The sequence below is a fragment of the Mya arenaria genome, chromosome 7, assembly GCF_026914265.1.
Source record: "Mya arenaria isolate MELC-2E11 chromosome 7, ASM2691426v1".
NCBI classification, from domain to species: Eukaryota; Metazoa; Mollusca; class Bivalvia; order Myida; family Myidae; genus Mya; species Mya arenaria.
The window spans coordinates 2562059-2586651 of record NC_069128.1 but is presented as its reverse complement, the minus strand read 5'-3'; the positions used below and the strand labels follow the sequence as shown (position 1 = coordinate 2586651).

The following is a 24593-nucleotide window of genomic DNA, read 5'->3' as shown; positions in this document are numbered from 1 at the left end:
TATATTCGCAGTTAGTGAACACCATATAGCAATAATTCTTACTCATTATTGAACAGTCATACAGGCGATTCAGCCTATTGTTTAATGTCTGAAAAAACAACACCATAATCACATAATTTTAGATAGATACACCTCAACACCTTTGATTGCGCAAGGCTGACAAATCTCGCATGAGACGGGAAACATATCGTTTTAAAGTACACACTCAAGTGTCCCATTTCAGATTAGGAAATCATTGGATTAAAAAAGATCGCACTGTCAGGGTGTTGTTTAAAATTGTAATTAAATTTGACTAAGTGAAGGGGACGGACTACATTAAGAACTTCTCAAATGGCCTGATACATTAAACGTTGTATTTATCGCACATATAGTTTAGACTGCAGATGGAACCTTTTGCATTCTGGTTTTGTTAAAAAAAACTTATTGGCAATTGCATACCAAACAGATTTAGTGATAAAAATACGAAATGGAAAATTATCAGAACGGTACCCAAAATCCTTTTTCATAAACGCCTACTGGTATTGTAAATTAACATGCTAATTTTCTCCATATATGATATGTTATGTCCCTCTTTTTCGCAAAATTACGTCACAAATCATTTTGACGTCATACCAATCTTTTATTAAAATTATTTTATCATATACGTTTCAAGTCATTATTTCGGACTTGATTACATGCACATTCTTGGATACAAAATGGCGTCACCGGACTGTGTTGAATAAATAACCAAAATTGAAAACAATTGAAAAAACATATCTCTGCGGATATAAATTAATTTGGGGCGATGCTCATTCGTTAAAGGCGAATGACACGTGTTTTTATCAGGATAATATGTTGAGTTGTTTTGTGGAGCTCTATAAAAAGGGAATTCAACAATGCTTATAGTTTGAATCGTTGTGTGTCTTCTCTTCAAGATATATGTACTATGTTTCCATATTGCCTTAAATTTATTAAGGATGTTCTCGTTTTGAGTACATTAATAAACATCAATATTACTTGAAAAAAAAATCATGATAACTTCTTGCAAAGACAACAACTGACTATTTATTTGGTCATTCGTATTTCAAAGATGTCTTACAATTCATTCGATTGCTACTTCTAGCAAAATACTTGATATTTCATTCGATCATTAGTACTGGAAAAATATGTCTGTCAGATTTTAAATTCTGCCAATAACTTAAAATATAAAAAAGAAAACACGCTGTTAGTGGAGCTTAGAACTCTGAACATTATATATGTGGCATTGACATTCGAAAACAACTACAAGCAATGTCTTTAAAGCTGAATGGCTTTAGGGGATATGAAAGGCTCACCCCTGTACATAGTTCTTAAACCCAATGCGAAGTAAAGTATTGGTTCCAATTTCATCACGAAGACAATGAACATATACCAAAACGTTCATTACAGTCTTTAAATTTCAATAGAAGTTTCGTATCCGTACAGTCAGACGACAAAGGTCATTATTGTATTCCACTCCCATTTAGTGGCCGGGCAAAATGCATTGTTATATATATGTTTACATGATAGATACATTCACCATTTGTTTTTATGACTCTGAATTCACTAAGCATCTGAAGGTAGGGTTGGACGTCGTTTTTTTGCGGGACGTACCAAGGCAATAACACAAAGTATTATAAAAAAAAGTTATTTTGAAATGTGAAACAGGCCGATTTCAAGGCCCTTGTTATAACGATGTTAACTGCTTTGTCGTTAACTTTAAGAGGTTAAAGATGTGATGATGGGCTAATATATTTAATTTTGAAATAAACAAACAACCAACTCATATTAGGGATATTGAGATTATTTATTACTAGTACAATTAACTACAGCTCCAAACTAAGAGTAAACGCGCACATAATAACAATATGAGACACTCAGATCAGCGCAATTGACAGTAACTGATATACAAGCATTTATAATAGCAAACAATACATACTATATTAATAGTAAGTCATAAAGCAAGTATGAATGAATGCATGAATGAATATTATCGTCCTAAGCAGCATGATAAAACAACAAAATAAAAAAGAGAAAGAATAAGGGAGTGGTTGGGTCCGAATTTTAATAAGAAATTACCAGTTGGCTCAGTGCGCACAGAGTAACGTTATGAATGGCACTCTCAGAACCCGCCTAGTCAAAGGTCGTTATGGTCAGGTGAGCACAGACCGCATACAGGCTCGCATGTTTATATGAAATTATGAAAGTTAATTCAACGAAACAACTGCAACTAAAACAGATCTCAAATCCTGTCAGAATTGATACAAACCACAGGTGTATCCATTAAAACATAGTATCAGCTGTACACTTTCCTTCTCAAACATGTCGTGGGGATTTTTTTGTGCATAGTAGAAAGAAGAAGAAAGTTTATTCAAAGGCTATAGCACAAAATACATATTTGAAACAGACCAACATGACCCGTTATCAAATTCATGTAATACGAGTGCTTTTGTATGCATGCAAGGCGAAACAATTTATAAAAAAGCTTATTTATACCAGAGTTTAAACAAAAACATATCTATAGAATTGAAAATAATTTTCTGAATATATCAATATTAAATTATACTGTATATATATATAATTGAACGGTATAACGTTTGCACGTTCGCACAATACTGATTTTTTCAGATGTGTTAATAAGAAGTAAACGTTACTTTTATATTATTCGAGTACAAATAACTTTAATAAAGAATGTCAGGTTTAGAATTGGGTTTGAAATATATATATAGAATACAAAAATCAAGCTTGAGCGAACAAGTATGCATATTTGTCATCGATATGATCTGAATGTTGTGTGATAACTTACTCCGAATAACAAAATAGTTTATAATCTAATATATATGTCTATACTCTAGTTTATAAACACAGTCATAACTTACACTATTTATAAAACTCATCAATAATAATTGATACCTATCCAATCTATATGAAAGAGCACAATTTGGTTTATTTAATTATTCACTATGAACCTACCTACTCTGAATTAATATTGTTATAATTCGACTTAAATTTCAATTCATATCAAGAATGAAATCCTAGACATAATTATCATAGTATTATATTAACTACATCTTCTTACTATTATAATTGACTGACGATCATTTGTTATCACAATTAAAAAGATCGGTTTACTTCCCCTCTTGATTTTTTATCAAAATTATCTAAGATATCTTTACAACACTAGATTACTTATCTTTAGATAATTTTGAATTATGCATTACAGTACATGCAGTATTATGAATTACATTTTCGTACATTACTATATCAATATTGATCATTAGTTTGTTCACTTTGATCCTAATACAATAAGATTATAAAATAATGTACAACAATATCGACCAATTTAAATGTGATACGCTTTTAACATAGTTTGATGTCAATATGAAACTTTGAAATATAACATGTTTACAATGGAGCCAAGAAATATCAATTAAAAATTATGCTGGTGTAAAAACATGATTTGAAGTGGTTCATATTCTGTTGATATTTGGGCGTAGAGTTGGTCGCAGAATCTCATACTGAAAAAAACAACACATATACGATTTCACATTACACAATTTAATAATCTCCTTGACAAGCTGAATATCGTTACATCCTTTGCAAAACACATTACTATTTACATCCTTTGCAAAACACATTACTATTTACATCCTTTGCAAAACACATTACTATTTACATCCTTTGCAAAACACATTACTATTTACATCCTTTGCAAAACACATTACTATTTACATCCTTTGCAAAACACATTACTATACAATGTATACAAGTTGCTAAAAGTACACAGTAATGGTCAGACATATCGGATTTATTTTAAGCAGTAACACAAAACGAATTTGAAATCCAACAAAATTATAATAAACATGTATACTTTTTTTCCTTATTATATAGAAGATTGTGTTTATATCAACTTAATTAAAGGTTAATTTAAGCATTACAATTTCGTTAGTAGCATCATCTGTTCATATCAAGTGTACAGTCTTAATCCAATTTTAATGTGTAAAATGTTTTACACTGTAAGAAATTAACTGAAAAATCAAATTTCTGTATTTCAAAACATCCGTTGGTTGTCCGACTTACCGTTGATTGGGTGTCGATGTAGTCATACACTGATGCAGTCCTTGATCTGCTGTAGTCACTCTCCGATGACGACATACGTGAGGAAGGATGTCGTCGAATGTCCCTTGGATTCGGCTGGTGCATAAACATCTGCGGAATAAAGATAAAATGAAATTAAAACATTGCATCCAAAGATATAATCTTTATTGAGTGCACAAATGGCATTGATTCTGGGAAATATCTGAAATATAAGTTAGTCTTGGTTTTGCTGCTTTCAAGGAAATTTAATATGTATTATAACATATACTGAATGAGAATAATGAAGTTGGTTGCTCATTTCTGTCTATACAAACAAACAAAATATTTTTGTTGAGAAAATCTTCACGGTAAGATCACTTGTTTTATTAATATAACAAACAATATAACCTCGTTTCCCAGGCTGTTGGTGATGATCTTGTGTTCTTTCCCTTCAACCTTTAATGTGTCCTCGCGTTTTGTTGACGGATACCCATCGTAAGAAAGACGCACGCCGCCCTTTGTAGGAAATCGATTAAACTCCTCGATGCTTATTCTAAAAATGGAGAAATACATTTAGAACGTTATTATTCGCGATGCTCTGGCTGCAATGTCACAAAAATACTTATGTCAAATCTCTGACCCAAATCATTAAACCACACAAAACCTTAGTGTCAGCCAAAACTTTGCATGTTTTATACTTTTTCAATACCTGTTTATAGAGTGGGAAGATTAAAGATTGTCAAACTTCAAAGAAAATATTCTTGAGCAGAAAATTCTATTTATTAATGAATACTCAAATACTTTTGGCTGTGGAATAATAATTCATTAAAATCTTGACCACATGGTTTAATCAACATATTCTTTGATAGAATGCGCTCTTATAAGGTGTAAAATATCAGAACTCTTATTGTTATAAGGTAAAATGAGTTGAGATTGAGATTGAGATTCAATTTAAATATGTTCGTGATATTGGGACCAGTTATCCGTAAAATATGTTATGTAATTGTTCATATGAATGGATTAGAATACATTCTTTCAATATTTTGTTTATTAAGGTTGGAGAAAAATATCTAACATGTCCGGTGTAGGGTGTTTTGCCAAACTCGGTAAACCTCATCTCCGATAAACACATTAAGCGTTGGTTGGGATGAGCATAATTATGTTTCTCTTTCGGCCATGAAAGAATGTTGTGGTATAACGTGTAGAACGAGATACTATGTTATGAATTATGCTTTATTAACTCCATTTTACTAACGCGATCAACGTATAATTGTGTGATAATTTTCAAACAAAATGATAGATTGATATATTATTTATCATTTATTGTCGTTTAAACCTGTCCCTTACCTGTCATTTTTGTCAACATTCTTCTGTTTCATTTTCCTTACGATAAGGCAAATAATGACCAATAACAGAACTACGATAATTGCTCCGCCTGTTCCACCAGCTATTGCAGCAATGTATGTTGACGACAGGGACAGTTTCTCAACAGGAATCTCGCAATGTTTTCCAGAGTAAATAAAACGGCCACCGCTACTTGGGCATCTAATCATATTATATGAATATAAATCTTATACAATAAGTTAAGGATACAAAGAGATTAAACAGTCATGTTGTTTTTTTATTAAGAATCCATTGGCCGTGACATGTCTGTTACCATAGCATTTACTTGAAACGATAGGTCGGTTTGTGTGTAATCTGATTGACGAAATGGGACCTTATTTTTTATTCATTGTCTGTCGTTTTTCCAGATGCCAGTAAACTTTAATCCTAGTCAGTGCAGTTTCGGGGTTGTTCTCATAGTGTTCTTTAGTGGACAAAATGTGCCGATGTGTCCATCTAAGCTGTTTTTATTCACGATCATACTAAGAAATTACAGAACACAGAAGTTAACGTTTTGATATAATATTGAACGCACGCGTAAAGCTGGCGATATTTTCGAATGGATATACGAATGGATATCAATTTATAGCAATTGGTTCATAAACATTATTTGCACATGCTTTTGATTTCAGAAATTGAACGGGTTCAATGAACTTGGAATGTCATGTTCAGAATATTTACCTGCACTGTGTGGAATTTGTCTGTCTCTCAAAGTAGCAAACACCATCGTTTATGCATCCTCCGTTATCCGTTGTTTTGCAAGGATCAATGCACTGAACATTACCTTTGTCCAAATTAAGAACACATCTTTCGCCAATTATACAGTTCGAACACGCATTCGAAGTCCTCTTTTGCTGCGCTAAAATATTTTTTGTAAAATGAATGAGTTTTGCATAAGTTTTCATATTTTAAACAATACAATGAGATACAAGAATATGACAAGGGATACATTAAAAGTAAATTATTTATCATGCATAATTTCAAGCTAATATGCATAATTTCAAGCTAATAAGCAAGCTCAAAACTATTTTTGAGACGGATTCCTTTAACTGCCTTTTGAGCAGGTTCTGTATCAATATACGAGTTTTAGATACTGTTTTTATCTGTATATCAATATGCAACTTCTTTGACACTAACGTTCTATTTATTCCTACACAGCCATCGTCTCCGCAGTGTAACTGCGAACCTGACGATATGATATACAATGAGCATATGTGTATGGTTTTATTTCAGAATAATTCAATCATTGTATGGCGACAATTGACAAACTACATTACCAGCCTGTAAAGAGTGTGCGATAGCCGCTATATCTACATCCACTCTGCAGTTCTCGCAAAATATAAAGTTCAGTGGCTGATCGGCCATCTCTTTTGTAGTTGTATTTATCTGCTGTAAATCCACATCTCCTTTGCAAATGACTTCATAGTCACAGACAATACTTCCCTTTCTGCACCGATAAACAAACACACATCTCTAAAGTATGTATAAGTGTTTGACATAAATATATCACATTTAAAAAGTATGCATTGTTACATGTAAATGTATAGTAATTTTAGATGTTCTAGAAAGTTTTATGTATTCCATGTATTCAAATTTTAGAATGCACGCTATAGCTATAGAATGTGAGAAAAAGTTTGAATACTTGTACATGTTTATTTGGTATATTAGGGTAAACTTGATATTTGGACTTTAGAACTTAGTTTCCTTAAACAGTTTAATAAAATATTTCCGAGTGCTTGATAAAATATTATAGCCTATATTTAATTAAATGATTACGTTAAAATTATATAACATTTTTATGTATTTAATTAGTGCACAAATGCTATGTTGGATCATATATGAGGACATTCAAAATAACCAGGATCAGTGAATATATGTTGTGAATTTTGAGATATTATTGATTCTTATTTGTGGTTGATAGTTCACATGACTGATTAAAATTACCACAAAATTCTACAATTGTTAGAAAAGACATTTTGTTGTTATAATTTGTGTTCCGGATTCTCTTTCTCTGTTGGTGGTCGTAACGGTATTACCAAGTAAACTTGTCTCGTTGGCTTTAAAAAGTTAAATTGAAGAGTTCTTGTCTTTTCCCTGCACTTGTATTTGTTTAATCCATCGTTAAATGTGTATTTGAACGTAAAAGTCCCAGTATGTTTTAGAGATGTAAACATCTTTTGAATGTATGTCAAAATCACTTATTTTGTTTACATTATTTTAACCTTTAACCTCAAGAGAAATAGAAAAAATGCATTTAACGCAATTACAAAATGCAACAGATCCGAAAATAACGATCTAAATTTAACGCTCACTATGTTATTACTATGTAATTACAAATGTCCATATCACGTTGCCGTCATAATGCTAAGCTATCTCTGTTGCTTTATGAAGTATTGATTTTCATTTTTAAAAGGAGTTTTTACTTTAGATATATTTTAAACAAAATAACCATACTTACCCTGTTACTTTCATGAAATATTTAACTTAAAACATAAATAAATTATATTCAAAAAAGGTGAGGTAATAAGACAATAAGTATTGACACATTTAATCTTCGATCTGTCACCAAACATCATTGTTAATAGTTCATTCGTAGCTACTTATCAATAAAAACCGTATTTGCCGAATGAATTGTGATTTAAACTGCGATTTTATCTATTGATTCGTATTTTACTCGAGGCTGATGCTCTTTGATGTATACCTTTCTGGTAAAACTCGTTTAAAAGACACGTTATTTAATGTTAATTTGAATTACATTATTTTGTGCCTATTTCGTGTCTTTGACGTTTGACATATTATTGAAGACATTAATATATGTAGTACCGTTTTAATAAGGTATTGCCTTAATTAAAATTGTAACGATTATTTTAATTCATTCGCGTTGCAGGTTACATGACTTTATTAAAGCTGTATATGATTCTCTTTAAAATCGTCGACTTTGTCGGACGTGTTGTCACATACTTATTGTGATAAACGTTACCCTCGTTGGCTCGATACTATATTTCAAAAGCATGCTTACCGTTTATATATATATCGACAGCCTTAGCAGAATTTTGAATATGTATCAGGTTTATTTTACGTTTATGTTGATATTTTTAGGCATATTGAACTTACTTCACGTCTATTATGTTTATTCGTTGAAATTTGTCCGTAGTGTTGTATAACTGAGTAAGCTGAAAATATTCGAAAATGAAAGAAATTTATGAATGTACTACTTTCATTGTAAATTCTCATAAAAACACATTGTTTACTTTAATAAGTTTAACATTTCAAGGTTATACATTCCAAACTGACCTGCTGTATAATGTATGTGTTTCTTATTACACACAAGCTCAACAGCATATTATATTTATGTTCTGCCAATATTGGAGTTTGGTTTTCTGATAGAACGTAAAAAAATATCTTTTTGCAATAAGCACATGAAAAGAAACTTGCTAAAAGGGCTTTGTACTTACCTTGTCTTTAAATTCCAGTGTGTATGTTCCTTCCAACGATTCATTAAATGAACCTGTTGGTAATGATATTTGCAGCTGTATGGAAACGGTAACACTACCTGGAAGATGAATTATTATGTTTGTATACCATGAATACTTTATGTTAATATAATAAAACAAAATCGAATACTAAATGTTATTATTTTACTGCAGATTTTTACCACTTCAATTTTATCAAAAAACAAAATGGTACAACAAATTGATAAATATTGTCAATTTCTTAAAGTGCATAAGCCAAACGATTCAGATGGACACTATAACACATATGAGCTGAAGTGAGTAGTTGTTAGTGTTTGACATGCCATAATGACTACTCAACAACTGCCTTAGATGTATGTTTACAAGTAATAATATCCAAGGCGAATTATGTTTTCGTCAATTGTTTTCTTCAATTGTTTTCGTCAATTGTTTTCGTCAATTTGTCAATACACACGTGATTTCATAACAGAAGTACATTATTAAATGACATGCGCAATTAACATACCAACATTCCAACAAGCTGATTATTCAAGTTGTTTTCCTTATAAGGAGTCTCGAAAGAACACCAGTAATAGAGATGATGATTCATTTAAGATTTTCTTTTTAATATTGAACATTTCAAGCGGACAATATGAATGCAGTCGAAAAAAGTTGGAACGAAACCCGTGGCTGCTAAGGAAACCTGACTTAAGAACTTATCATAAATTGTCAAGAAAATGGTTATGCGCCAATAACAATTCTTTTGCGGAAAAACGTTTCAAAGAAATTGTAACTCATTGACAAATTTCATGTTTTGATTTTTAATTATTTTGTCAGAAGGCTTAAAATCGCAAGATGCGGCTCATATATTTACACTTATAAAAAGTAACAATACTTAAACGAAACATATACTTTACCAAGGCTGAATGTTGATGATGCACTTTTATTGCAATCACAATGCCCATTTCTCCAGAAACCAGATAGTTCTTTCTCGTTTGCCTCCCGCTTTCTTCTTTTTACAGCGGCATCGATTGTAGAAGTTGGTTTAGTTGTAGTTGTCTCTGGTATAGTGGTTCCTGGCAAAATAACGGTTGTAGAAGTCGAGTCTGTTGTAGTTGTCTCTGGTGTAGTGGTTCCTGGCCAAATAACGGTTGTAGAAGTTGCGTCTGTTGTAGCTGTATCTGGTGTAGTGGTTCCTGGCAAAATAACTGTTGTAGAAGTTGAGTCTGCTATAGTTGTATCTGGTGTAGTGGTTCCTGGCAAAATAACGGTTGTAGAAGTTGAGTCTGCTATAGTTGTATCTGGTGTAGTGATTCCTGGCAAAATAACTGTTGTAGAAGTTGAGTCTGCTATAGTTGTATCTGGTGTAGTGATTCCTGGCAAAATAACTGCTGTAGAAGTTGAGTTTGCTATAGCTGTATCTGGTGTAGTGATTCCTGGCAAAATAACTGTTGTAGAAGTTGAGTCTGTTGTAGTTGTATCTGGTTTAGTGGTTCCTGGCAAAATAACTGTTGTAGAAGTTGAGTTTGCTATAGTTGTATCTGGTGTAGTGATTCCTGGCATAATAACGGATGTAGAAGTCGACTCTGCTATAGTTGTATCTGGTGTAGTGGTTCCTGGCAAAACAACGGTTGTAGAAGTTGAGTTTGCTATAGTTGTATCTGGTGTAGTGATTCCTGGCATAATAACGGATGTAGAAGTCGAGTCTGCTATAGTTGTCTTTGGTGTAGTGGTTCCTGGCAAAATAACGGTTGTAGAAGTTGAGTCTGTTGTAGTTGTCTCTGGTGTAGTGGTTCCTGGCAAAATAACTGTTGTAGAAGTTGAGTCTACTATAGTTTTTTCTTGTGTAGTGGTAACTGACTGTATATCGGTTGTAGAAGTTAGTTTTGTTGTAGTTGTCTTTGGTGTAGTGGTCCTTGGTAAAATGGTATCTGTTTTCAGATTACTTTGAGCTGTTGAAGTAGTAAGCGTTTGAGCCGTTGTTGAGGATATAGATGATGATCTTGTTTTTGTTGAAGGGCTTTGTTGTTTAATGCATGTACAAACATCTCCATGTTGCAATGAAGTAACTCTGTATACTCCATAAAAAGCAGAAGCTGAAACGTTATGCTACCCTTACTTTTATGTTCATAATGTGATTTTATACAACAAAACGTAACTTATTAGACCTATGCTACTTTGAAGCTAAATGTGCGTAACAATAATGAGTTAGAAAGTAATGTATGATAATACATGGATACATGGCCCAAAGTTAGGTAAATGAAATAAAGCACATATTAACCCCTAAACAAGTCAACAACTAGTATTAGTCATAAATAAATGTCAAAAAACAAAACAAAGTGCATATAGCCTAGAACATGTAACTTTTAAATTGGACCATTCTGGCAGGCTACTTATCCTATTGAAGTGATTAGGCCAGAGGGAACCAAATAGCATTAAAATATGGAAGGTGTTGGTACCTTTTGGCTTTAACCCAACGACTTATAATTGCTAATGATTTATTTTTACTTATATCATAATAAGCAAACAGTTGTTTAAGAACAAGTTCATATTCATCGTTAAATGTATATTTCTATACATATACTGTTGCAAATTAGGTTTTCCTTAATTAAAGGTGCACAATATAGATTAATGCGAAACAAAATTTGAAGAAAAAAACATATGGTTATTGGATGCATAAATAAAAAAGCGCAAGTTTGGCGCCTTTTTACTGGAGAAGTGGTGACGTAGCGATTAATTTATAAAGGCCTATATCTTTTTCTGTACATATATCATGTTTTATGTTTTATCACTAAAGTCAAATGATAATAATTAATAATGTGGTATTTTTAAAAATATTCGCATTAACCTATACGTGCCCCTTTAACTTATGTTATGGTCAAAAACAAGTACTTTACATGGTTTACCTAGAATGACGTACGTCTGCAAGTTACACAAGCGCATTGTCAAAATTCTGTAAGAAAATCAAATGTTCATTTTAGAAAATATATATGTTTTGAACCAGCATTTATCTAAGGAAGAAAATATTGTTAAAACTACGAAACAATAGCTATTCGTGTATGCATATCCTGGTTATTTATAAATATGTATTTAAATAGCAAACACCTTGATTTATTTCAAATAAAATCAACACGCACGTTTTATAACTAATTATGTTATGAAATCACCAGAGAAGCCAAGATTTAAATATAATAATCAAAATCAAACAATATTGGGACATTTTATTCAACATATATATATATATATAATGAAATTTCTTCTGTGTGTGTGTGTGTGTGTGTGCGTGTGTACAGACCGTCAACTGAAGACATTTATTAGAAATAACAGCAGCGACTGAGGACATTTCGGTCAAGTGAGAACGTCCTCATTTGACAAAAAAATAAATTACTCTTAAAATACTCGTTTTGGGCTAAAACATAAAAATAAATAATAAAAAATAGTGGGCCTTAGTCGGAGGTGTCAAGGTCGAGTGTGTCGGTCGAGTGTGTCGATTACGAAATTCGCCATATTTTGTGTTTCGCACTCGATGCCTCATTTGACGGTCAACACCAGACAGAACCGTAAGCAATGTTGATTTACGTATATCCTGTGTTATAAGTTGTATCTATTCATTCAAATCATGTGTGATTATGTTGCAGTTAATACGAAAACAGTACAATAATGATTATGTAAGCAATGGATTTTTAATTATTCGTGATAAATAATATATGTCATGTATTTTCGCGACCATTCTTGTAAAAAATTACTAGGAAATTTTAGGACTGCGATTTCTGTAATGTCTTCAACATTTTAAAGATGTAAACTTTACATTCTGCTTTTAAGATTCACATGTTAATGATGTATAGTAACAGTACTGTACAGTAATGTATGACCTGAGTTGGGTACAATAATTGTTTGTTAAAATCACAGGTGCTTGAGGTTAAAATGTAATTGGATTCTTTATGAAACTAGAGTATATGGTTCGCCAAATTAGCATTTTGACCAGGTTAACAAAAAACAACAACAATTTTTCTATGACATTAAAATAGCCGTTCTAATTCACCAATTAATTGTAACCACGCCCTACCAGGTCTGGGGGATAGTCTAGTCATTTTAGAATGACTAGGGGATAATCCAAATAATTGTATGTTGACAGATTTTTTTACGATTTGATATGGCTAATCCTTCACGTACAAATTGTTTTGTACCAAAAGTGGGTAGTTATTCCGATCATGTTTCCTGGTTAAAGCATATTGCGTCAATAAAATATCATATAAACAATAAATATTACCAGATAATGTTATTTCGTATTAGTTCCGTACACCAAAAAAAAATATCCAACGAATAATTATGAGTGCTGTGTTTTTTTTCATTTCATACCGTCAAAACATAACAATATATATACATGAAGGGCACCTGCAAGGCTGGGTTCACAGTTTTACAACAATTGGAACACCTCGGGGGATGCCGAGTTGTTACGATTGTATTTATGAGGTATATCTCGAAGCGTGCCGGAGATGGCCGAGTTGTTAGGATTTGCATAATTGTTGTCTGTGTCAGTCATGTTTCATTTTATTGGAAAGGTACATCCTGGGTTTAAATGCATGTAATGCTTGTTTTGAGCAAAATATCTTTGCACTTACATGGTAAAAAATGAATATAAACCTTTATTATCTATTTCAAACATGAAATACTTCTCTAAATACAATTTCAAAATTTTCAAAAACCCCCTGTTTTTGCACAAACCCGTTTAGATGTTAGGGATTAGAAGAAACCCTTATAACACGTCTATTATTTTAGACTAGTCTGGGGGTATATTGGGGAGATGGGCCTTACCTCATATATACCTTGGGTGTGGGAGCATGGGCATTAGCAATTGTTCTCTCAGGGCCCAGATTCTACCCAGGATTTGCTGGACTGAATGTCAAAGTCCCCTCTATTCCCAGGACAGGGTGGGGGGGGGGGGTTGCAGTTGACTGGTGCATAATATGCTGTCCATGTTTTTTTAATGATGTTTAAACAAAACATCACTAAAAATCCAGGAATCATACAACTGAGGGCCCTTCACAATAATTAAGTGAATCTTGAGGAGTCCCAAGGATGCACAGACAGTTTTAAAAGGGAATCTCCAGTATTTAATGGTAATTAGGACCTTAGGTTTTCTGTATCACTTATTCACTTCACTCAGGACATATCTCTTTATATCCATTCATTTTCTGTAATACAAATTCAAAATGATGATGCTTTTTTCTATTAAATTCATCAACATGCTTATTTTTGATTTTATAATCAATGAATTTTTCAAATCTTGCCATATTTTTCTATATTGGCTCACCTAATATACATCCTACCAAAATGGTATTTTCTGATTCCGATGAATAAATGCAGGGCGCTACACAAATATTTTTATCAGTTGACCCACAGGATCACCTACTCCAAAAAATTGGTGACCCTTTCGCAAAAAACAATTTTAATTTATTGTTTTAAAATAAACTAAGAATCACTCTACAGTCTTTTAAAAGCCTTTCCTCATCAAGCTTTTATTTCTATGTGGGAAATGACTCTGGAGCATCGCTTACAAATCACCACATTGCGAAATATTAATGACATAATTCACATCGCAAAAATGTGTTGCAGAATTCTCGGTCCTACTAAAACTCGACAAACAGAACCGGCCCTCAGGTTTGAAGATCTCATTACATTTCCATACTTTAGAAACAGAAATAAAGTTTGCTGTTGATATTTGCCAGGTGATGAAGCGTAATGGCAGCCCAAAGAAGATGCAGAGGACAGAACAGATGTGTCATATATCCAAACCTAACAACCTAAGTATGGACATTGCAATTTGTGCAGGTATTTTTGGATATTACTTGTAATAATATATATAATAATTAACAACATTATATTCTCATCAAATATGCAGAAAATTGAATAAATACTCTTGTGATACATAAAAATTGAATAAATAACACTTTTACAATAAACATTTGCAAGCATGATAATTGATATGTTGTTCATTATTATAAATCAAACATCCCACAGTGTAGACTGTTCATACACAGGCATTTGATCATAGCCAGTTGAGTTTTATGGGAAGTGGACAACTGAACCAAAATGTCAGGTACATGTCTAATGCCTGTGACTTCAGGTAAAAAAAGAGTAAATTTAACTTTGTTTAAAGACAACTGTGTTAAACTTCACTGCTAAGATTCCTGATAATTGTTCTGATTGTGGATGTCTCCTGTTGAACATAATTTTATCTACCAAACCGAAAGATGTACTCCTTGAACACTATTCTAAGGCAAAAAAGGGTATTAGAATCCCTGAAATACGGAAAGCTTCGGGGGGCTTTGCCCCCATGTCCCCCCACCAGGGCTTTGCCCTGGACCCATCGGGGGCCTTGAGCGGCCCCCTGAACCCCACGCAGACATTTTCAGGATTGGCAACTTGGCTCTGTTATCATCCCTGAGGACCTGAAATTAGCAAATACTGGCATGTTTTGAAGTGTGTGTCGCTTACACCTGTAAAAGCTATTCTTTCTGAAGTCATTTATCTTTGGGGGACAATTTATAACAGTAGCAGTGAAAACGTTTGCAGATCTATATAAAAACTAAGCATGATTTATGCAGCACCAGTCAATTGAAACCATGCCCCCCCTCCCCCTCAGGGCCAAAGTTCCCCCCAGGTCCGGGAGTATACAAGGGAAAGCGGGGAAATGGGCCGTGTTTTTACCTTTTAGGTGGACCCACAGTGTCGAGTGAATGCAGTGGTTTTGTTTTGGGGGAAAATAGCGGAGAATGGGCCTTACTTAGTTATCCTGGGGTCCGGGTCCATTTTTGCAGGGATTTTACCAGCAGTTTGTCCTAGCAGGCTGGTGATTTTACCCAGGATTGGCTTGACCGAAAGTCAAAATCCCCTCTATTTCCCGGAGCTAGGGGTCTGTTGTTACAATGGACTGGTGCATTAATCCTCTTTTTTTAGGAGAATGACCAGGGTAAAATGTGAAATTTGTATGTTGTTAATGTTAGATGTTAAATATGTTTATATTTTCTTGCATTTTTAAGGGACTCACTCGTGTTTTTGGACCAAAAATTGTTTTTCTGGTAATGCATATATATGCAAACACTTATTTATTATAATTTTACTCTATGATATCCAAATTGCAGAAAAATATATATAGTGTATAATTATTGTATAAAAAAAGTATTTTACTTTTATAAAGTTAGGTGCGAACCCAAGTGAGGAAAAAAATAGAAACCCAATGCTTTCACCACTACGCCACCAGGACTTATCCAAATGTGATGGATAGTTTGACCTTTTAACAATACATTGATAAAATCTAGTGATCATGTCAATCAACCAATCACGCAACAACAAATATGTCATTAAGTGTCCATTAGTGGTCTCCAAAGAGGATATTTGAGCAAATATTTGTTATACAAGCACCCTTAATCCAACATTATTTTAACCGGTTAAAATTGAATTATCATCTATTTTAATGCTGTGAATGTTTGTATATATTTTTATGTAGGAATAACATGATGGACTGATTTTAGGGACAGGACAAAAGTTAAAACAGTTGTTTTTAAACCACTTCATGCACACACAATTCCAAGTTCTAATCAACTTGGCTTACACACTTTAATATATAAGGTGAACAGATTCACAGTTGTGACAAATTTGGACAAAGGCCTTTCATTTTTAAATGTCGAAATCTTGTTATATATTTTGGTAGGATACATTTTTAGCTCACCTGTCACTTTGTGACAAGGTGAGCTTTTGTGATCGCCTTTTGTCCGGCATCCGTCGTGCGTCGTCCGTCAACAATTTACTTAAAAGACATCTCCTCCTTAACCGCTTGGCCAATATTAATAAAACTTCGTAGGGATGGTCCTTGGGTGGTCTTCTATCAAAGTTGTTCAAAGAATTCAATTCCATGCAGAACTCGGGTTGCCATGGCAACCAAAAGGAAAAACTTTAAAAATCGTCTTCTCCCAAACCACAAGGCTTAGGCCGTTGATATATGGAAGGTAGGATCACCAAATGGTCCTCTACAAAGATTGTTCAAATTATGGCCCTTGGGTCAAAATTGGCCCCGCCCCTGGGGGTCATGGGTTTTCTCTATATGTTTATAGTGAAAACTTAAAAAATCTTCTCCTCTGAACTTACTTTGCCTAGAGCTTAGATATTTGGCATGATTCATCGTCTAGTGGACCTCTACAAAGTTTGTTCAAATTATGGCGTTGGGGTCAAAATTGGCCCGCCCCTGGGGGTCATGTGTTTTCTCTATATGTTTATAGTGAAAACTTAAAAAATTCTTCTCCTCTGAAATTACTTGGCCTAGAGCTTAGATATTTGGCATGATTCAACGTCTAGTGGACCTCTACAAAGTTTGTTCAAATTATGGCCCTGGGGTCAAAATTGGCCCCGCCCCGGTGGGTCATTTGTTTTCTTTATATATTTATAGTGGAAACCTTAAAAAATCTTCTCCTCTGAACTTACTTGGCCTAGAGCTTATATATTTGGCATGATTCATCGTCTAGTGGACCTCTACAAAGATTGTTCAAATTATGGCCTTGGGGTCTAAATTGGCCCCGCCCCGGGGGGTCATGGGTATACTTGATATGTTTATAGTTAAAACTTCAAAAATCTTCTCCTCTTAACTTACTAGAGCTTAGATATTTGGCATGATTCATCGTCTAGTGGACCTTTACAAAGATTGTTCAAATTATGGCCTTGGGGTCAAAATTGTCCCCGCCCCGGGGGGTCATGGGTTTTCTCTATATGTTTATAGTGAAAACTTAAAAAATCTTCTCCTCTGAACTTACTTGGTCTAGAGCTTAGATATTTGGCATGATTCATCGTCTAGTGGACCTTTACAAAGATTATTCAAATTATGGCCATGGGGTCAAAATTGGCCCCGCCCCGGGGGGTCATGGGTTTTCTTTTTATGTTTATAGTGAAAACCTTAAAAAATCTTCTCCTGTGAACTTACTTGGCCTAGAGCTTAGATATTTGGCAAGATTCATCGTCTAGTGGACCTCTACAAAGTTTGTTCAAATTATGGCCCTAGGGTCAAAATTGTCCCCGCCTCGGGGGGTCATGGGTTTTCTCTATATGTTTATAGTGAAAACTTAAAAAATCTTCCCCTCTGAACTTACTTGGCCTAGAGCTTAGATATTTGGCATGATTCATCGTCTAGTGGACCTCTACAAAGTTTGTTCAAATTATGGCCCTGGGGTCAAAATTGGCCCCGCCCCGGGGGGTCATGGGTATTCTCTATATGTTTATAGTGAAAACTTCAAAAATCATCTCCTCTGAACTAACGTTGCTTAGAGCTTAGATATTTGGCATGATTCATCGTCTAGTGGACCTCTACAAAGTTTGTTCAAATTATGGCCCTGGGGTCAAAATTGGCCACACCCCGGGGCTGATGGGTTTTCTCTATATGTGTTATAGTGAAAACTTAAAAAATCTTCTCCGAACTCACAAAAAAAAGTAACGTCTTAATTTAAACTGGATAACATATTTAGTACACATACCAATTTTCAATATGGGCCACATACAACAATTAATAACAAATATACATATATAGATACACACTTAAATCAAGTAGTGACAAGACCTTAGATATTTGGCATGATATATCATCTAGTTGACTTGTACCAATATTGTTCAATCTTTGGCTCTGGGGTCAAAAAATGGCCCCACCCGGGCGGTCATGGGTTTCCTTATATATGTATATGATGAAAACTTAAAAAATCTTCTTCTCCGAAACCAAAAGGCAAAGGCCTTATATATTTGGTATGAAGCATCGTTTATCGGACCACTATTAAGATTGTTCAAACTTTAGCCCTGGGGTCCAAATTGGCCACGCCCCATGTTCATAGGCTTAGGTTTTCAATATTTGTATATACATTGAAGAATGTGCAATATATGACAGGTGAGCGATTCAGGGCCATTTGGCCCTCTTGTTTAATAAGCTTATTATTAATCTCTTGAATTTAATACTTAACACACCAAATAGGCTTGAATTTTACCAACAGTGCTATATTAAAAAAATTTTCTTCCAATCACTAAACAAATTACTGCCTAAATGGTGTTCACATCATTAAATCTTTACAGCAGTTCTATATTGATCACTACTATTATTTTTTTTATAATTGATCACTTGATAGTTAAAACTGACTAGGTACTGTTCACAATTTAACAAAAAAATTATTTTAATCAAATAAGTTCCATTATAATTATAACATGACTGGTAATACTGACTAGATACTGTTCACAATCATAACACTGTTCCCAATCATAACACTGTTCACAATCATAACACATTTTTTATATTAAACATAAGTCAGTTCCATTTGAATCATAACATGATAGATTATACTGACTGGATACTGTTCTCATCACTGAATCTTCAAAAACATTTTTTTGTTAAAAACTAACTGAAACAATTGCACACAACAGTTACTGACTCTGTGGATGGTGTTCACAGCATTGAATCTTTACACAAGTTCTTTTATTAAACACTACAACTATTTCACACGTCAGTCACTTCCTGGATGGTTTTCTAATTATTTAATCTTTACATGTGTCGACTATTAAAATTAACTGAATGTTGTGTTGATTAATAATCAAAACTATTTCCCTGAGGTCAGGTAAAACCAGTTAACTATTAGCCTTGGGAATTTCTTTGTCGTGGACATCATTATATCAAATGCATGTACAGTCATTGTAGGTGGCATGATTTCTTTCTCAATTTTTGACAAAACCTCTATGACAATGAATTTTTCCCCAAATTGTTTCAACATGGAGCCTGTCTTTAGGTATGGCGATCTCCTCTTCATGTTTACTTGCATTTTCAGCCGTTCGATATCCACGTACAGCCTTACGATTGTATAAGAGGGAATGCTTGTGTTAAAAATATCGGAGAACGTATCACTTTCATTTATTTTAACAAATGAATTTACTGTTTTGCTGTCCGAGAAATAGCTTAACTAAAACCAGTCCGCCAGTTTCTCGAGCATTGTTGTCAGGGCTTACAATTGGATGACTTATAGACTGGCTATAGAAACGATGAAAAGCTGAATGTGGAAGAAGTTGTCTTTTTTCCATGACATATTATTTTAATCGACGGGTTATATTCGGGGCGGAGGGATTAAAAAAGTTTGGGATTTCCAATTTCATTTTTTTTCTGAAGTTGCTTTTTTTGAGCGGCGGGTTTGTTAAAGCTGCACTCTCACAGATATACCATTTTTACAGCTTTTTTTTTATTTTTTGTCTTGGAAAGGCCAAATTTGTGCATAACTGTCTGCAAACTAATGATTTAAGATTGCTGACAAAAAATCAGATGGTGGATTTTCATATTTCCGTTCGAAATTAATGTTTTATGGCCTAAACCATTACTAACTGTTTAAGAAAAATGCACAAAACATCATTTTTTTTACTTAAATGTAAAAATCTGCGACCTTTTTTTTGTCAGCAGTCTTATATAAATGGTTTCCATGGATTTTCGCAACAATTGGTTGGTTCCAAGACAAAAAATAAAAATGTTGTCAAAACGTTCAATCTGTGAGAGTGCAGCTTTAAATGAACAATAAAAAACAGTAACCAAATTAATAACATTACTTTTAAAATCAATAAAATGTCTGCTGGAAGTGAATCTAAGTATAGTTTTTAGATAAATAAAAGAATACAATTTTATCTATGTTGTTTATTTTTGGTAATGATATTTCTTGTTTTCTAAGACCCTGCCTTCATTTGCCTGTCGTTACACACTGTGTTTCCTGGGAATGCTGTATCTAAAAGGGAGATTTTTCTCAACTGCATCATTACTGAATTATGTGATGTGTTTGTTTATTTCAGGCAACTCGGATGTTCACAATGGTCCAGCCCATTATTATGAGGACATTGCCCCGAGTTCAAACATTGGTAAGTTTGTGATTGCAGACTCTTAATGTGTCTTAACATTACTATAGCCCTAATGTTTCATAGTACATGTTGTATCTCAGTAGCTTGTCTTTTCTCACACACTGTCCTCAGTTGCCTGTCAGTTAACACTGTGTGTCTTCAATTGCCTTCAGTGGGAGTTTTTTTTATCAGATGTTTCTCAACTGCATTATTACTGAATTATGTGATGTGTTTGTTTAACTTCAGGCAACTCTGATGTTCACAATGGTCCAGCCCATTATTATTAGGACATTGCCGTGAGTTCAAACATTGGTAAGTTTGTGATTGTGGACTCTTAATGTCCCTTTACAATAGTACAGCCCTTATGTTTCATTAAGGGCTTCCATTAAGAATTTAAAACTGGAAGTAAGAATTTCCTGACCATCAATATTGGAAGATTTTTACTATAATTTAATGGTTTAAGTTTCCCCGAGTACAATTTCTTCTTTTCCAGTATTTTTTTTAAATAGTATGTTAAAAATCACATAATTTTGAAGCTATATCTTGCCAAATTCACAGATTTGTGTTATAATTACTCATTTTTCTCCAAGACTGATTGAAATTTTGAGCATAAAAGTAATTTTGACACCAGGTTTTGATATTTTGAACTTTCAAACTTTTTACTTTGGAAGTTTCTTCAAAATTATGGAAGTTTTTGTACTTCCAAGGAATTAAGTTTGGAAGTTTTAACCCATTTCAAGGGAGTAAGATACTTCCAAACTTCCTTAAATGGAAGCCCGGCTGTGTCTTCAATTTCCTTCAGTGGGAGATTTTAATTATACCAGATGTTTCTCAACTGCATCATTACTGAATTATGTGATGTGTTTGTTTATTTCAGGCAACTCGGATGTTCACAATGGTCCAGCCCATTATTATGAGGACATTGCCCCGAGTTCAAACATTGGTAAGTTTGTGATTGCAGACTCTTAATGTGTCTTAACATTACTATAGCCCTAATGTTTCATAGTACATGTTGTATCTCAGTAGCTTGTCTTTTCTCACACACTGTCCTCAGTTGCCTGTCAGTTAACACTGTGTGTCTTCAATTGCCTTCAGTGGGAGTTTTTTTTATCAGATGTTTCTCAACTGCATTATTACTGAATTATGTGATGTGTTTGTTTAACTTCAGGCAACTCTGATGTTCACAATGGTCCAGCCCATTATTATTAGGACATTGCCGTGAGTTCAAACATTGGTAAGTTTGTGATTGTGGACTCTTAATGTCCCTTTACAATAGTACAGCCCTTATGTTTCATTAAGGGCTTCCATTAAGAATTTAAAACTGGAAGTAAGAATTTCCTGACCATCAATATTGGAAGATTTTTACTATAATTTAATGGTTTAAGTTTCCCCGAGTACAATTTCTTCTTTTCCAGTATTTTTTTTAAATAGTATGTTAAAAATCACATAATTTTGAAGCTATATCTTGCCAAATTCACAGATTTGTGTTATAATTACTCATTTTTCTCCAAGACTGATTGAAATTTTGAGCATAAAAGTAATATTGACACCAGGTTTTGATATTTTGAACTTTCAAACTTTTTACTTTGGAAGTTTCTTCAAAATTATGGAAGTTTTTGTACTTCCAAGGAATTAAGTTTGGAAGTTTTAACCCATTTCAAGGGAGTAAGATACTTCCAAACTTCCTTAAATGGAAGCCCGGCTGTGTCTTCAATTTCCTTCAGTGGGAGATTTTAATTATACCAGATGTTTCTCAACTGCATCATTACTGAATTATGTGATGTGTTTGTTTATTTCAGGCAACTCGGATGTTCACAATGGTCCAGCTCATTATTATGAGGACATTGCCCCGAGTTCAAACATTGGTAAGTTTGTGATTGCAGACTCTTAATGTGTCTTAACATTACTATAGCCCTAATGTTTCATAGTACATGTTGTATCTCAGTAGCTTGTCTTTTCTCACACACTGTCCTCAGTTGCCTGTCAGTTAACACTGTGTGTCTTCAATTGCCTTCAGTGGGAGTTTTTTTTATCAGATGTTTCTCAACTGCATTATTACTGAATTATGTGATGTGTTTGTTTAACTTCAGGCAACTCTGATGTTCACAATGGTCCAGCTCATTATTATGTGGACATTGCCCCGAGTTCAAACATTGGTAAGTTTGTGATTGTGGACTCTTTAATAGGTGTAATATGTATATATTTACATAGGATAGCTTGGTGACATTAGAAACTTTCTTGACCATTTATTGCAGATAAGATGTGGGCATTTTCCCACACACAACCTTAATTTAGCATTGCATTATCACATATTTATATTTTTATAGCATTCACAATTTAATATAGTACTTTAAATGTAAATATATATATATTATAAATATGTGAAAGTTCATTTCAGGACCATTGATTCAATCATAAATGCCCTATGTCAAATTGGCCATTGACCCAAGAAGCACTAATGAGGTTCATGGGAATTATCAGTTAGATGAGGACAGTTATGATCATATGAATGTCAGAAATAATTTCATTGCTTTTGTATAAAAATAAAACATTAAAATGAGCACAATTGAACATATATCCTTTCTTTGACTTAGAGACATTCAACTTCACTCCGACTCAGGCACCTGGTATGGTCCAAGAGACATTGTTCATGAAGTGTTTTTTTCAATTAGTTAATACATATATTTAGATCAAGGTCTTGCATTCAATTGTCAAAAATAAAAATATATCCTTGTGTGGGGATTTTCTGATTATGACTTTGTCGTGATAGATATGATTTAAAATAACTACTAATAATCTTTCTCAAGCATTGCACATCTATGACAGATTTCAGATGCTGAAAACGTTATGGTCACCATTTCTTCTGTTCTCCAACAATGCTGCTATCACTTCTTTGTTCTCTAACCAGCTATCGGCGGACGATATCAAGTCCCAAATTAGTTTGAAATTCATAATGTTTTATGTAGCATTTATACAAATATTTTATATATTTTTAAAGGAGTTAAGCACCATCCAAGGAAGTGACAAAGAACACCTTGAAGCCAAATCCCAGCTGTGGAAACTGGTATACAGAAGTGCTTCAGGTTACAGAAACGCCATTCCAAGTTGGATTAAGAGACTGTTTTCAAGCAAAACAAATGTTTACATAGAAGTTCTTTGACAGTGGTAAACAGGATTGACAGCTACAGCAACGCTGAATAATTATCACCAGTGTTGTGGTTTGTGTCATGGTTTTGTTAAAGTAAGGAATCAGTCTTTATGTGAAGTGTCTAGGCCGCATATTTCAAAATTCAGCTTTTGAGATTTTTGTGTAGCAAACACCATATCTTACAACACAGATGTATAACTCTAAGTATTGATCATGAAACATATGTGAATATATAGAAAGAGAAGTCAAATAAAATGACATCATCTAATCATTTTTATTTTGGGTGTGTAATGTGAAAATGGCATGTACTTAAATAAATGAACATATTCTTAAAATAGGCATTTTTAATCATATGTCAACTAAATAATAATAATGTATCGTTTATTTGACCAAGGTGTAATGTAGTTGAAATTTCTTTTTTTATATTTTTATATGCAATTATCTGCACTAGTCACTGTAATATTTGGTTTGATGAATTACATGTATCATGATGTAGAAATAAAGGATAAATGTTTGTTTTTTCAGTTCACTTTTGAAAAAAAATCAACGAGTAAGCACCAAAGGTATATTTCACAAGTGTAATTTTCATTTTTGTGTCGCCTGAAAAGACGACATATAGGGGTTACTTTTGTCGGCGGCGGCGT

The 24593-nt window shown here is 33.5% G+C and overlaps 1 protein-coding gene across 13 annotated transcripts; it reads left to right on the top strand.

Moving 5' to 3' along the window:
- Nucleotides 1-12340: 12340 nt before the first annotated feature.
- LOC128240850 (uncharacterized) lies at nucleotides 12341-24464 on the top strand. 13 transcript variants are annotated; one of them, XR_008262328.1, is made up of 9 exons: nucleotides 12349-12469; nucleotides 14639-14717; nucleotides 20757-20822; nucleotides 21048-21113; nucleotides 21679-21744; nucleotides 21970-22035; nucleotides 22601-22666; nucleotides 22892-22957; nucleotides 23800-24464. XR_008262328.1 is itself a non-coding variant. In XM_052957785.1 (6 exons), the coding sequence occupies exons 1-6, from the start codon at nucleotides 12539-12541 to the stop codon at nucleotides 23823-23825; spliced, it is 366 nt and encodes a 121-aa protein (XP_052813745.1). In that variant the 5' UTR covers nucleotides 12349-12538; the 3' UTR covers nucleotides 23826-24464. The 13 variants fall into 13 exon arrangements, 9 of the variants coding, with proteins under 9 accessions (XP_052813744.1, XP_052813745.1, XP_052813751.1 ...); XR_008262326.1 differs by having other exon boundaries at nucleotides 14639-14741; XR_008262329.1 differs by lacking the exon at nucleotides 20757-20822 and having other exon boundaries at nucleotides 14639-14741.
- The last annotated feature ends 129 nt before the right edge of the window (nucleotides 24465-24593 follow it).

What these genes read in the sequence shown, in the direction of transcription:
- LOC128240850 (XM_052957785.1), top strand. Translation starts at nt 12,539, where the DNA reads ATGTTGCAGTTAATACGAAAACAGTACAATAATGATTAT. An exon ending in TGCCCCGAGTTCAAACATTG is followed by an intron (nt 20,823 to 21,678) that starts GTAAGTTTGTGA and finishes TGTTTATTTCAG; the next exon opens with GCAACTCGGATGTTCACAAT. An exon ending in TGCCCCGAGTTCAAACATTG is followed by an intron (nt 21,745 to 22,891) that starts GTAAGTTTGTGA and finishes GTTTAACTTCAG; the next exon opens with GCAACTCTGATGTTCACAAT.